Below are 12,842 nucleotides of genomic sequence, written 5' to 3'. Positions count from 1 at the left end.
GTAGCTGTACAAACAGGGAACACCCTTGCTGAGACAGGCAGTTTGGAATAGTTTGCCTGCATAGATCAGCTTGCAAGACTGACTAAAACTATTTGCATCTTCCACTCCCAACATACACTGAGTCCCAACCCAAGAATTTGGAGAACTATGTAAACAGAACAGCCTCCAAGAAAGCTGTGCAGGCATAACTGTGAAGGAGGAGATCAGGAGGGTCAATGAGAATTTTATTTTAAGATTCTTAAAACTTCAGGAAAAACAAGTAGGCTGTGGCTAATGAATACAATACAGTCTGGCTATTCTGTAGGAGGGGCAGATTTTGCTGCAACCAAGTTTTGCTAGCATCACCTAGAGCTGAGAGAGGAGCGCTTTTCCATTCTCCCTCTTTTCAGTGGTGACGGGGAGTCCGTCTGACTCATACCTGTGAGGAAAACGGAAGGTTAATAAATTACACAGCATCCTCCTCTTTTGTGTCTCACCTCCAGATTTTAAAAATACTGTGTGTACTCCTAGGTTCCTGTTCAGAATGCCCAGATTCCCTAAGTAAAGGAATTCCAAGAGACTGTGATCTATTCTCAGAAGCTCGGTATTTCCAGAAGGGTTAGTGTCATGTGTTGTGTCCTTTCCCCTGCTCCCTGCCCACCCACCACTGCCACACTTCAGTGGTGCTAGAAACAATACACGCAGGATCTGCTGGTGACCTTAAGCCATACTCTGTGCACTTCCAGGGCTCCCTCTTGCCCATGTATGATTGCAAGTGAAGTCAGAAATAACTGATACTCAACTACAGTTACAAATAATGCAGGCAGTGCCATCACAGCCCATTCTCTTGGGTTAGGACAGGCAGTTGGTTTTCAATAGGTTTCTTCGTACCTGGAATTTCGCAGGACCAGAAATCATTACAGTGTGGACAGCGCAGTTCAGTCTGAGCCTTAAAGTACTTTCTGACACAAGGTAAATGCATTACAATTCCACAGGATTCACATACTTGGCTCTGAAATCAGAAGTGTTAATAAAAATGAAAAATCTTTCCTGCCTGTCCTTCAATTTAACATATAGCTAGCTGCTACAAAGGGCAACAGATAAGCAACACTTCATTCCAAAGAGTGGTTCACACAGTACACAGCTGGTGGATACTCAAAAGTTAAAGCTGGGAAATGATAAAATGAGGTATTTTCCTGGAAGCTAGGAAATAGTTTTCCTATATGGACAACACTGAACTATTTGGGTATGGTAAAGACCAGTTGGGATGGATAAACTAACATGGAAGCATGTTAGCTGGGAAGGTCAGGAGAATGTAGTAGTTTTGGAATAGGAGTTCCAGTTGTAACTACTTATGCAAGACTAAACCAGTAACTTTCCAGCTATTAGTGGTTTAGCATGATGTAAACATACATGCTCATCTGAACTCCAAGACATGAGGAATTCCGGCACCAAAATCCCAGGACTAAAGATGCATGTGTGTCCCATGAAGACTGCTCTTGGAGCAGCCCAAAGATAAAACAGCTGACACTGAACTGTTAGGCCTGCTTAAGGAGAAGAGTTCAGCACTAGCGTTTCCTGCTGGCTCTGGAAAGCAAGACAGCACGATAATGTTCCTCACTGGGTGACTTCACTTTCTCCAAGTTTATACTTGGAGATACTGCTCCAAGACAAGGATTTTTTTTCCAAAGACAAAAGACAAAATAACTACATTTAAAAAAAATAATGTTTTCTTTATATGCATGGGCATCATCACAAGACCAGAATTTTTCAGTGCCTGCCTACTGCTCAAAGGAAAGCATCACAAGCTCTAGCTGCGAGCACACAAGTACATCAGCAGGTGCCTACAGAGGTAATAAAACAAACGTTACCTGGATGGCAAGGCTGTGGCAGATGGTACACTTCTTTGCCAGATCTTGGTAGTTGCTGAGAATGTATTGTTCCATCTCAATTATGCAGCGAGTATGCAGAGTATATTCTCCATTTCTCTACGAAAACAAGTGGTGAGAGGAGGAATTTAATTCCTTTTACCTTGTTTGACTTCCCTAAGCACCTGCTAGCAAGCATTCCATAGCCACTTCTCCCTGTCATTGTGAAACTAATGCTGACACTGCTGTAACACAAAGCCAAAATGCTTTTGAAGTAGCATTTGTTTAGAGGATCAGAACAAAGACCTTGCATCTTTAACAGAGATGTAGTACTTGGAAGGTAGAGATGAGCAAGCACGCTCTCCTCAAGAGACATGCAGTTTTGGAACCCACCATTTGCACATAAGCAGAAATTCCACTGGTTTTCAGCAAAATGAGGCCTTTACTCCTTGAGGCATCTTTGAAAATCTCTGCTTAATGACTAATGTAAGTAAATGTGTGGAGTAGGTTGGAGAACTAAGACACAATGAATCCAGGAGAAAAGGGATTGAGGTATCACTTGTCTTGTCAAGCAAGTGCAGTGTCAGTGTGGTAAGCTCATCAATTTCTCCCTCATGAAGGAAAAGGGGTTTAAAAATGTGCCCAGTGGCCCACACATATCGGGTACAGGAGTTTTCAGCATGTTTGGCCTCACTGATTTTCAGGATATTCTAAATGTAGCTAACAGCATCTGAAGAGCTTCCCCCAGCTCTTGTTCTGGGCGTTCAGTGTGCCAGGCTGCTGTGTGCACAGGAGGTCTGTGTGTCGCAAGGCAGGGCTGTACACACACAGCCCTAGTGTGGGTACAAGACATGGCAGCAGCGTTCTGTAGAGACCTACCCAGGGGCTTTTTCCTTGTAAATATACTACTGTTTCTGCAAAAATCATCAGAGCACCAATGAGCATAGGTCTCACAAAACAATTTTAGCCATCGTTCATTAAAGAACAGTTCCAGTTTCAGCCATCACATCCATAAGAAAGTAACAGCTGGATCTATTACTATATAAACACTTGACAAGATACAGCAGTTACCTCAGAGAGCCATTTATCCTCCACAAAAACTTTCAGCACTTGTTCTGCTTCCTTTTTCTTCATTTTCTTTGTCTTAAGTTGGTCAGCAAGGTTTAAGATGTCCGTAGAAGAGGCAAAGCCATTTTCTGATAAAATTATTAGGTCCATCTATAAAAAGAAACATTTTTAACTATTAAAGAAACCACAAGCCATTAGACACACCTTATAGTAACACACAACTTCTTCAGCATCAATACATATCAGAGGTACTACAGTGTATGGTTTGAACCAGAACTTTACAGCAAAGGCCAGATGCTGAAACAACTATTGTTACCTTCAGAGTTTTAATCTTTGCCAAGAAAGCATTTCCACAAGTAGAACTGTGCAGTGCTGTCTACATGAAGCACAATTCAGCAACCCTTGTGTATACTCAGGGGGTGGCATGTGTTTCTTTTTATGTGCTCTTTATCAAGGTTCTTTTGAGGAAATACTTCTCACTACTAAACCTGAGTTTGTCCCCTCTGGAATCATTAGTACTGCTGAGCCTACCCGGCACTTGAAAGCAGCATTACCAATTTCCAGGACTCTCTCATTGAAAACGTGCCTGCTGCTCACTGTGACAGAGCACAGTGCAGAGATGTTATGCCAGTAGTGACATGTGCCATGACATCTCTGCAGTGCTGATATGGCTGTGGAGGTGCTTCACCAGTAATGGGGGAGGGCAGGGAGATCTCTGGGTACTGTCTGTGCAGGTAAGACTTTTGCAGCTGTTGCAGAGCAATCAGTACAACTCTTCCCAGCTTATACAGGAACATGTATTTTAATGAGTGTGCCAAAAAAGGTACTTAAAGTCTGATGTCTGGAGAAATTCAGTCCTCAAAGTTCAAGACACTATGAGAACAACTGACTAAACCATGCAAGATACACAGCTACCATCAGAACTCACAGCAATGGTTGTTGATAAGAAATAGCAAATGTCCTGCAATCTCAGCCCCCACAGTTCTACATGAACTTGAAAAAAATTTTGTATGTTTTCTTGTTTAAAAAGCAGCATTTTGACAAGCTTATTAAGCACAGAATTGGGTAGGGAATAACAAGACAAATGTTTCCATTCAAATCAGCAAATCCAACTTGCCTGCTATTAGCATTGAAATCTACTGTACATTACTAAACTAGTGAAGCCAGTGAAAAACCCAGTAATCACTACTGACCACCCCAAGGACAGGTGTTTAATTGAAAGCAGACACATCAAATCACTGACTCCAAGGAGCAGTCCCCCATTGCTGACTTCAGCCTACTGATACCTGACTTCCAGCAGGCACTCAGTACTCGCGTACATGACCATCCCCGTCCCCCTCATTCAATTTGGGATAAACTCAGCTATGATGGCAACAAGTTCCTTAACCACATCTCCATTCACTTCCATTCCCATTCATTTAAAGATGGTACTTTCACCAGTAATGTGATTTACTAGCAACTGACATACTTACTGTTTTTCTGAACAATTCTAACTCATTTTCTGTGTAGTCAGATGCCATTTTAGTTATTTCAGTTTCTGCCAGATTCACCTACAAAAAAAATACAATACTTGAACTGAAACCAAAATGCTGTTGTGTTTCTACACCATAAATTGTAAGAGATCCTCTGGGGGAAGAATACATCATTTTACAATTAACAGAAACACCATTCCTTAAAGATGGGACTTGATGGTACTTGAGCCCTTTCTTTACAACCCCTGGTCTTCCAGCCACATTCTCCCCAGCTGCCTCTGCACAGTCAAAACTGTCCCCTCTGCCCCCCACAGAACTACTGTAGAATATAGTACAACTGGTATGTTGCACAGGACACTGTGCTGGACAGTAGCAGTGAGTGTGTTAGGGTATTTGTTAGACTGTGAAAAACAGGTACTGGTATTTCCTATTCTTATTGCACAAACTACTGCTGTTTACTAGTAGCTCAACTTAACTGTCAAAATGACCCAGTAAGGTTAAAAGCAGCAGCAAATGTCAGAACACCTCCTGTATGGTCTTCTGGAATTAACTCTATAACCTCCCTCTTTGACATGTGCATTTCAGAACCCATCAGGAAACTTTAAAGGCCACTCCTTAGCCATGCTTTTATTCTAGGTTGGTTTTGGAGTGAGAAAGAAAGAAAACTAACGTGTTTTTAAGCTTAAAAATCCCTCTTGAAATCCTCCTGTGAAAAAGCAGATCTCCCTTCTGCACTTCAGCAACGCCCGTGCCAAGTGAATCAGATGCTGCTGTGGTCCTTGCTGCCGTGTTCCTCTTCATCCTCCCACTTCCCCAGCAGCTGCCCCTGCACCAGTGGCACAGCCCCAGGCACGCCAGGCGATGGCAGCACGTCACACACTCACCAAGGCGTAATGTGCTGTCCCGTCACCTTCCGACATTCCCTTCCGGATCTGCATGAACAAGGGCTGCAGGTGCCTGTTGATGGTGCTGATGAACTCATCCAGTTTATCGTGAGCATAGTAGGCTGAAAGTAAAACAGGAAAGGCACATCCATAAACCGCCCAACGAGCCGCGTGTCAGGCTGCCCCTTTTATCTACTGCAAGTTCTTTTTCCAAGGTAAAAGAGCTAAAAGTTAGTGAGGCAGAATTCAGACAGGTCTGTTGTGCCCAGCAGATGCATCATTGTCATGTGCTGCAGACCAGAAGCCTTCAAAGCAGCTCAGCACCTTGAACGTCAGAGCCCAGAGCTAGAGTCCAGGCATTCTGCCTCACTGCAGGGAACCCACCACATTAATCCATTAATTACAGGGACTTGAACGAAGCTGAATTGAAAATAAACCATGACCAGGAAAAAATCACTGTGCACAATACTAAAATACACTCCTTTGCTTTCATTCAGGCACATGGGATTCCTTGTTTCTTTGGGTTCTGTTGCACGCATCAATGGCATGTAAATGATCAGGTTACATACCAGAAACCCTTAAACTCCAGCACTGTGGTACAAGCTTGTGTCATGCTCTGCAAACAGATTAAACACCAGCAGAAGTTCTGTCAGAGACACGACTGAGATGGACTCTGGAGTCATTGGGGGAAGCTCTTTCTCGCACAGCCACAGCACACGCCCTCCAGAGTTTCCTTCCAAAACAAGGTGATGTCAGTGGCAAAGCTCCCAATGATTTCAGCAGCGTGAGGTTTAAAAAACAGAGGTAAGTAACAACTCAAAACTTCTGGAAAAAAAATCACTGATGACTCAAAAATACTACCTGCTGTCACGAATTCAGGACTCTTAGCTGTGAGTCAATGGCTTGTGTACCAGCTTCAGAGGTCCCACTCTCAAAACCTCACTATACTATTTTGAACAACACAAACCCATCACAGGATGCTCCTACCCACAAACTTCATGATTCGTAAGACTGATACATGAGACTCCTGAAGTGAACAAAACCAACAAACAGCAAGAGGAATAATAAAATATGTATCATATTTAAGTAAACATAATTTTGTCCAATTGTGCCACCTGCCTGGCACCTGTCAGCAAGAAACACTCTGCATACAAAGGCAGGGAGCCTTAACAGCAGATCTGAAAGAGGGTAAGATGAAAGATAACAGCAGAATATTCTGTACAGCAGCTGCAACTAATGTGAGATGAATGGCTGCTTTAGTACATCTTCTGTCAACAAAGGGATATAAACTCTCCATAAAAAATGAATGGGTGAAAGACCACACCAAAACAAATTTTAACATCTAAAAAGTTGCTCAATTTACAATTTCAGACACAGAAGGAGATAACTTATCTCTCTCTATGAAACAGTTCTTTTGAAGTGACAAGTTGCACAATGCTTTCTTTTCTCTTTTTTTTTTCTTCTGTTAAACAACACTAAAGCCAAGCCAAATCACTTCCTTCTGGTACTGGGTATTACACATAAATACATAAAACCAGGCAATCCCTGCCCCAGACAGCTTAATGACATTTGAACTATGGACTAGACTACGTCAGTCGCTGTCAATGTTTTTGTATGTATCCTGCTTTACATGATCTAAAATTCACATGAAGTCATTCACATTAAACCTCTTCCTACACACACATCTACAATCTGTTTCAGCCTTCCCATGAAAAATACAATCACTGGGAAGAAAAGTTCCTGCTTCCAGCAGCATACTGCAACACAACAAACTAGAACACAAGTGATCAGACAGCAAAGGAGCTTTGGGGGGGGGGAATACTCAAGTTACTCCAACAGTGCAGATGGATTTTCACCAGCACTGCAACGTTGATGAACTTGAAAAATTCTACTGAACTTCAGTAAGGCCTCAGAAACTCCAGTTTTAAGTGTAAGCACTAACCACTACCTGAGTGATAACTGATGCTCTGCAACAGTGCTGGTTCCATACAACTTGAGACTGACCCATCCAACTGTTTTTCAGTTGTCTTAACACAGGGAGTACTGAACTTTGACCCAAGAGATAGTCTTCATTACCAGAACATCTGAGTGAGTAATTGATAAGCTTTTCTACAGAACATCTGAGTAATTGATAAGCTTCTCTACATTTTACGTTTCAATCCAGCTACAAGTCACCTGACAACACAGCAAAAAACACGAAGCAGAAAACCTGGCCTGTGTTACATGGGGGACAGAAATAGATGGATTACTTTGTTCTGCCCTTAAACTCCATGGATAAGTAGATAAAAATTCACAGTAAAGCCAGACAAGTCTCTGTAGAGTGAGTAGCAGTGTGGCAAGATACAAGGCTACTACTAAGCCTAGCAGGAGCATGGCTTCCTGAACCAGTCATCAGCATTACCATGCAGATGAGATGGGAGAAAGTACAGCCATCCACCAGAAACACTCATCTCACCATTCACTCCTCTCACAAGCAAGAGGAATAACTGAAGTGCATTTCTTTACAAGGGTTCACAAAGCACTGCTGATGAATTGTGTGATCTCACTGTTTAAACTCTCACTCATCTTCCCCCGTCCCTTTTCTGCCAGTGCTCTGTGATACTTCTCCCTGTCTACACAAAAATACCTGGTCTGAGGAGCCAAGTCCCACGTTTTCATTTGCTAGTTTGGACATAATTGATGCACTATAGGGCAAAGCATCGAACAACAAAACAGCATATTTTTCTGTTGTTTTGCAATGCAAACATTTCTCTTGTAACATAGAACACAGACTTCAAACAGATGGTTATCTGCAAATTCCACCACAGATAACAAAAATTCCCCTAAGCTCTAGCTGAACTTTGCAGACAAAAAAGCATAATGAGCACACTGGGTCACACAGGAGCAGCTGCTGGGGCTCTTTCTAGAATAATAAATACTACAAGACATATAAAAACAGTCAAGCAAAAATGCTTGTCTATTCTGTGAATCCCTGTTTCTCATGTATCATTTATTTAGTGGGTCTGTCAACAGGCAAGCATAAACTATGGGGGGGAAAGGGGAGGAAAGGGGGGAAAAAGGGATAAAAAGGGGAAAAAGCAGGGGGAAGGGGGAAAAAAAAGGAGAAGAAAGGGGGGAGGAAAGGAGAAAGGAAAAAAACAAAGGAAAGAGAAAAGAAGTGCTATTATGGAAAGCAGGGTTCAAGGCCAGGTTGGATGGGGCTTTAGGCACCCTGGGATAGTGGAGGGTGTCCCTGCCCATGGCACAGGGTGGCACTGGATGGGCTTTGAGGTCCCTTCCAACCTAAACCAGTGTATGATGATTCTATGAACTCCAGCTAGCTTGGAAGGAAGTACAAACATTAACAAGTTCCCCTATTTTTAGTTTCCTCATTTCAGGGTGGGGTCAGGGTCAGACTAATACTCTGTATGCTCTCCTCCCACAGACAGTGTCTGTGAAAGCAATCCAACAGTAGCCAACTGGGATGGTATCCTTTCCCTCACTACACAAAGGAACAGCAAACTTGCACCCACAGACAACACACAAAGGCACCCCAGAAATGATGCTGAGAATGTCATGGCACTTCAGCTGCTATGTAATGCTGGAGACCTGCAAGATGTCTTTAATGGTGCACCAAAGTTTTTACTGTAATGTGTTTCATAACTGGAGAAGCCAGAATACAATGCAGACAGAAACTGCAAGCATTAAGGGATTCCAGTAAAAAAGTATAATCAATTATAATAACCTCCCTCAACAAGTCTGCAATCTGCATCCTCCTGGAATTGTACACTTTGTAGTCATTTTGTGAGGCATTTTGTTGGATGTTTGGAGCTTTTCCTTCACAGCTGTGTGCAAATTGTAGCACAGATACTTACCCACAAACATGAAATGTGCATGTGATACACAAAAAAAACCCCAAGCAAACAAAAAAGGTGTCTCATGGCCAGAAGGATTAGGGTTTTTAAATAAACCAGAGCAGGAGTATGTGCTAAATGCCAGGAGGGAAAGTTTTCAGATCACCTTGCTCAGAGGCTGCACAGGCTGGTTACTGTGTGACTGTCATTTGATGCAGCTTTTTTATTCTTTTTGTATTTAAGGAAACCAATGTCATAGGCAGGATACAGCCTTGGTAAGCAAGGCCTACAATCTGCAGGAGAAAGGAATTAATTCAAATAAGCTATTTTTAGTAACATTAGTTTTGATCCAATTCAAAAATTGTTATTCAGATGGCACTAAGCAGCATGATGTATTTGAAGAAGCCACATCAAAATCAAAACTTCATCTAGGTGCAAGTCCAGCCAGGCTGAGTTCCCTCATAAAAATTACCACAATCTTGTTGACTATGTCCCTAAGAAGGATGAGTTTGCCAAATAACTGGTTATTTTGTTCATAAAACTAACGGGGCAGAGCAGTGTTCCACTCAGTGAGTCAAGTTCAACATCCTTTTGCCTCCCAAGGTGTCAAAGAGCCTTCCTAGGTAGAGCATTTAATAAAAACGTAACGGGTAAAACTCCCACACTCTACCTGTGTCATTTCACAAAGTTTTCCATTGCACATCTACCCTCACTATGCAGAAGAAATAATCAAGTACTTGGCAGGCAGCACCTGCAATGGAACCATTTTTTCTAAGTTCCTCTATTACATAAAACTTCTTAATGGGTAACAACTCTTAACTCTTGCTGATCCTGCCTACTGTAAACATGATCTAGCCATAAAGGTCGGGTTTTTTTCTCAAGGTTCTTCACACAAAATAAACTCATTGTAACCATGCTATTGGCTCAGGCCATCTCTAGCATTTATGGCAATGTTTTTCACAAACCACAGCAGCTTGGTTCTCACAAGGACAGGAGTAATCCTGTAAAAAACAACATCACGTTTCCACATTTCTATTTTTCCAGTCAGAAATTTGGGCAGGTGTTGCAACAAGCTCTTTTGGCTCAGGGGAATTTGAAAACCTACAGGCTCTCTCTCCTTTTAGCTACTGAAAATATGCAAATATATTGTGCCATCACCCAGAAAGGATTCTGCTTGTGGCAACAAAGCAAGACGGAGCTCACAACAGGTTGTGTGCATCAGTGACTGGTCTCTTTATCAGAGAGAAAGAACAGTCAGACCTGGTGATGCTCAAGTTATTGTCCTGTGTAGCCACCAGCAGCCACTTCAGTTCCCCTGCAGTTACCAGTTCATCTCTCACCAGACTCACAGAGAAATCCTGAACTGATTAAAACCTTTAAATAACTGTTGAGAAGGCTTTTAAAGTTGTAAATGCTAAAGAACTAGAAAATAACTGGAGACATACACAGTGCAAATTAATGTCAGAAACGTGCAATTAAAGAATTCACTGGAGTGACCTGCCTTCCCAGAGCAATGGCTTCAGATCACTAATGTGCACAGTATTTGGGTGTTTCCTTTTAAGCAGCACTTTTTGTTCTTACACATTCTTGTCCTCTTTACATTTTCTCATAAATAAGGGAAAGATTAAAATGGACAAATTTTATTTTTTCACTATTTTCTGGGAATCAGCAACTGACACATCTCACGTCTCACACCTACTGATTAACTAGTGCCAAACACATTACTCATTCCTGCTTTATTGCAGCCTGTACCCACATTTTCAAGATTAGTGAAGATGAAATACAGATCTCTGATCTGTAAGGAGATCTCTGAAAACAAGTCCTTATCAAGCTGACTACGTATTTCTGTACTATTTAAGTCTGAACAGGACTCTCAGACAAATTTGACAGTACACAACCAGACTGTTGTTACACGGGCTGTAAGATTGAGCGTGGCAGAGCAGATGTTAAAACTAACCAGATGTGACCACTGACTTACTCAAGATGGGAAGCAGCACACACTTCATATTAAATTCCAAAGGAAATCTTTCCAAATAAGTATGAAGGAAAACATTGTGGAAATTTCAGCACTATCAGTGTCAATGATTAGGGTTTTTTTAACCTATAAAAACTACCTTTACCAAAATAAAAAGTGCTCTGTGTGAGTCTGACCTGATTAGAACTGAAGTTTCTTCACTGCTGTGTTATTTTATCTTTTAATAGAGAACACTCACAGAAACCAAGTTTTTAAACTTTTTGTTAAGATGGTGTATGCTTTTCAGAACTCTTAAGAATTTGTAAACTGGACCAGGAGGAAAAAAAAAAAACCACAAAAGGGTTGTTCCATCTCCCTACTTCTTCTCAGAGAGACACACCTTTATGGATTTCACAGCAGTGCCTGTGTAATTTCCTGGCCTCTGATCCTTCCATTATCCCATGAGACATCAGGACCTGCAGGAACTGTCGATGAGCATCAGTCATCTGAGCAGCCATCACAGTATTCCCCAGGCTTCAGGCGCTGCAAGAGATGTAAGCCAGGATTAATGCACACGTTGATACAAATTAACAACACATATTCCAAGCGTATTCCAGCTCTTAACACCGAACAGGGGGAGAAAGCAGATCCTCCCCGGGTTGTTCTTAGGATACAGCTAGTGACTAACTGCAGGGTTGTAGGAGAAGGATGCAGAAGGCAAAGTCCGACTGGTTTTAGTGGCACAACGCCGGCACTGTGCTGTCCTGCACCCAAAGCATGCACAGCAGTGGGGTTTGTGCACCAGGCAACGGAACACCCGTCAGCTACACAGCCTGACCAGAGCACAACCTGCTTCAGACACAACACCCGCCTTTAAACAGGACACCGGGATTACACACAATCACCTCAAGCCCTTCCTTGACTCATCGTTACCAGTTCACAAGAAAGAGGAAGCTCCCCCGGCCTCTCCCGGCCCAAGGTCCAAACGGACCCCGCTGAGAAGAGCCGGCGTTGGGCTCCAAGCCCCGCACCTCCATTCCGCCCCCCCCCCCCCCCCCCCGGGCTGGGGGACGCGGATCCCCGCGCTGCCCTTCGCCGCTCCCGCCGCCCCAGGGAAGGCCCGGGCGCTCCCCGGCCTGCCGAGCCGCCCCCGGCGCCGGTAAGGCCGCAGAGCTCCAGGGAGACGCTTTCTCCTCAGGGTCCTCCTCCCGCGGGAGCTTCACTCCCTCAGGCTCACCGAGCCTCCGGCACAGCCCGGCCACCGCCACATCACCCCCCGATCGGCCTTAGCGAAGCAACGGGCGACCGCCCGAGAAAACCGCTCCCTCCCCGCCGCCCCGAGCCCTCGCCCCCTCCCCTGCGAGGCCGACCTGCCCCTCGGCCTCACACCGCCCGGGCCCCGACCCCGTTCAATCCCCGGGCCGCCTCACCCGCCGGCCCCTAGCCCCGCTGCCCCCCGCGCTCGACTGCTCGGCGATCGCTGCCACCGCCTGCCATCGATCGGCTCGGCAGCGGGCCGGGGCCGGCAGTGCCCGCCCCTCGCTCGTATGGCGGCCCCGCCCGGGCCGTGCTGCGGGGTGGTTGGCGGCTCTGACGGAGGTGGCCGGGAAGGGCGCTGGGGGGGTGGGGCGGGGCTGGTGCCGGTCAGGCGCCGCGGAGTTCGTGCCCCTACCGTCCTCCTGAGAGCCCCGGCAGCGCGGCGGCTCTTCCCCGCCCCGGGGGCCGGACCGGGCCCCGCCTGCCCCCGCCCCGCGCAGGGATGCGCGTGCTCGGCCGCCTCAGCC

At 44.6% G+C, this 12,842-nt stretch overlaps 1 protein-coding gene across 2 annotated transcripts; it reads right to left on the bottom strand.

Moving 5' to 3' along the window:
- Positions 1 to 207: 207 nt before the first annotated feature.
- NSMCE1 (NSE1 homolog, SMC5-SMC6 complex component) lies at positions 208 to 12,597 on the bottom strand. 2 transcript variants are annotated; one of them, XM_084271136.1, is made up of 8 exons: positions 12,489 to 12,597; positions 11,459 to 11,601; positions 5,272 to 5,393; positions 4,388 to 4,465; positions 2,919 to 3,065; positions 1,851 to 1,967; positions 871 to 991; positions 208 to 418 (listed from the first exon to the last, which is right to left on the bottom strand). In XM_084271136.1, exons 2-8 carry the CDS (start codon positions 11,574 to 11,576, stop codon positions 342 to 344), a joined length of 780 nt encoding a protein of 259 aa, XP_084127262.1. In that variant the 5' UTR covers positions 11,577 to 11,601; positions 12,489 to 12,597; the 3' UTR covers positions 208 to 341. The 2 variants fall into 2 exon arrangements, with proteins under 2 accessions (XP_084127262.1, XP_084127263.1); XM_084271137.1 differs by lacking the exon at positions 12,489 to 12,597 and having other exon boundaries at positions 11,459 to 11,660.
- Between the last annotated feature and the right edge of the window lie 245 nt (positions 12,598 to 12,842).

This window comes from Gallinula chloropus (genome assembly GCF_964237585.1).
Source record: "Gallinula chloropus genome assembly, chromosome: 15".
NCBI lineage: Eukaryota > Metazoa > Chordata > Aves > Gruiformes > Rallidae > Gallinula > Gallinula chloropus.
The sequence above is the reverse complement of the archived record's forward strand: the minus strand, read 5'-3'. Positions and strand labels throughout refer to the sequence as shown.

Bases quoted from the DNA above. Each gene is read 5' to 3' on its own strand.
- NSMCE1 (XM_084271136.1), bottom strand. From the start codon at position 11,576: ATGGCTGCTCAGATGACTGATGCTCATCGACAGTTCCTGCAGGTCCTG. The intron at 4,466-5,271 runs GTGAGTGTGTGA...TTTTTTTTGTAG, and splicing joins GGACAGCACATTACGCCTTG to GTGAATCTGGCAGAAACTGA. The intron at 419-870 runs GTACGAAGAAAC...TTTTCCTCACAG, and splicing joins CTGGTCCTGCGAAATTCCAG to GTATGAGTCAGACGGACTCC.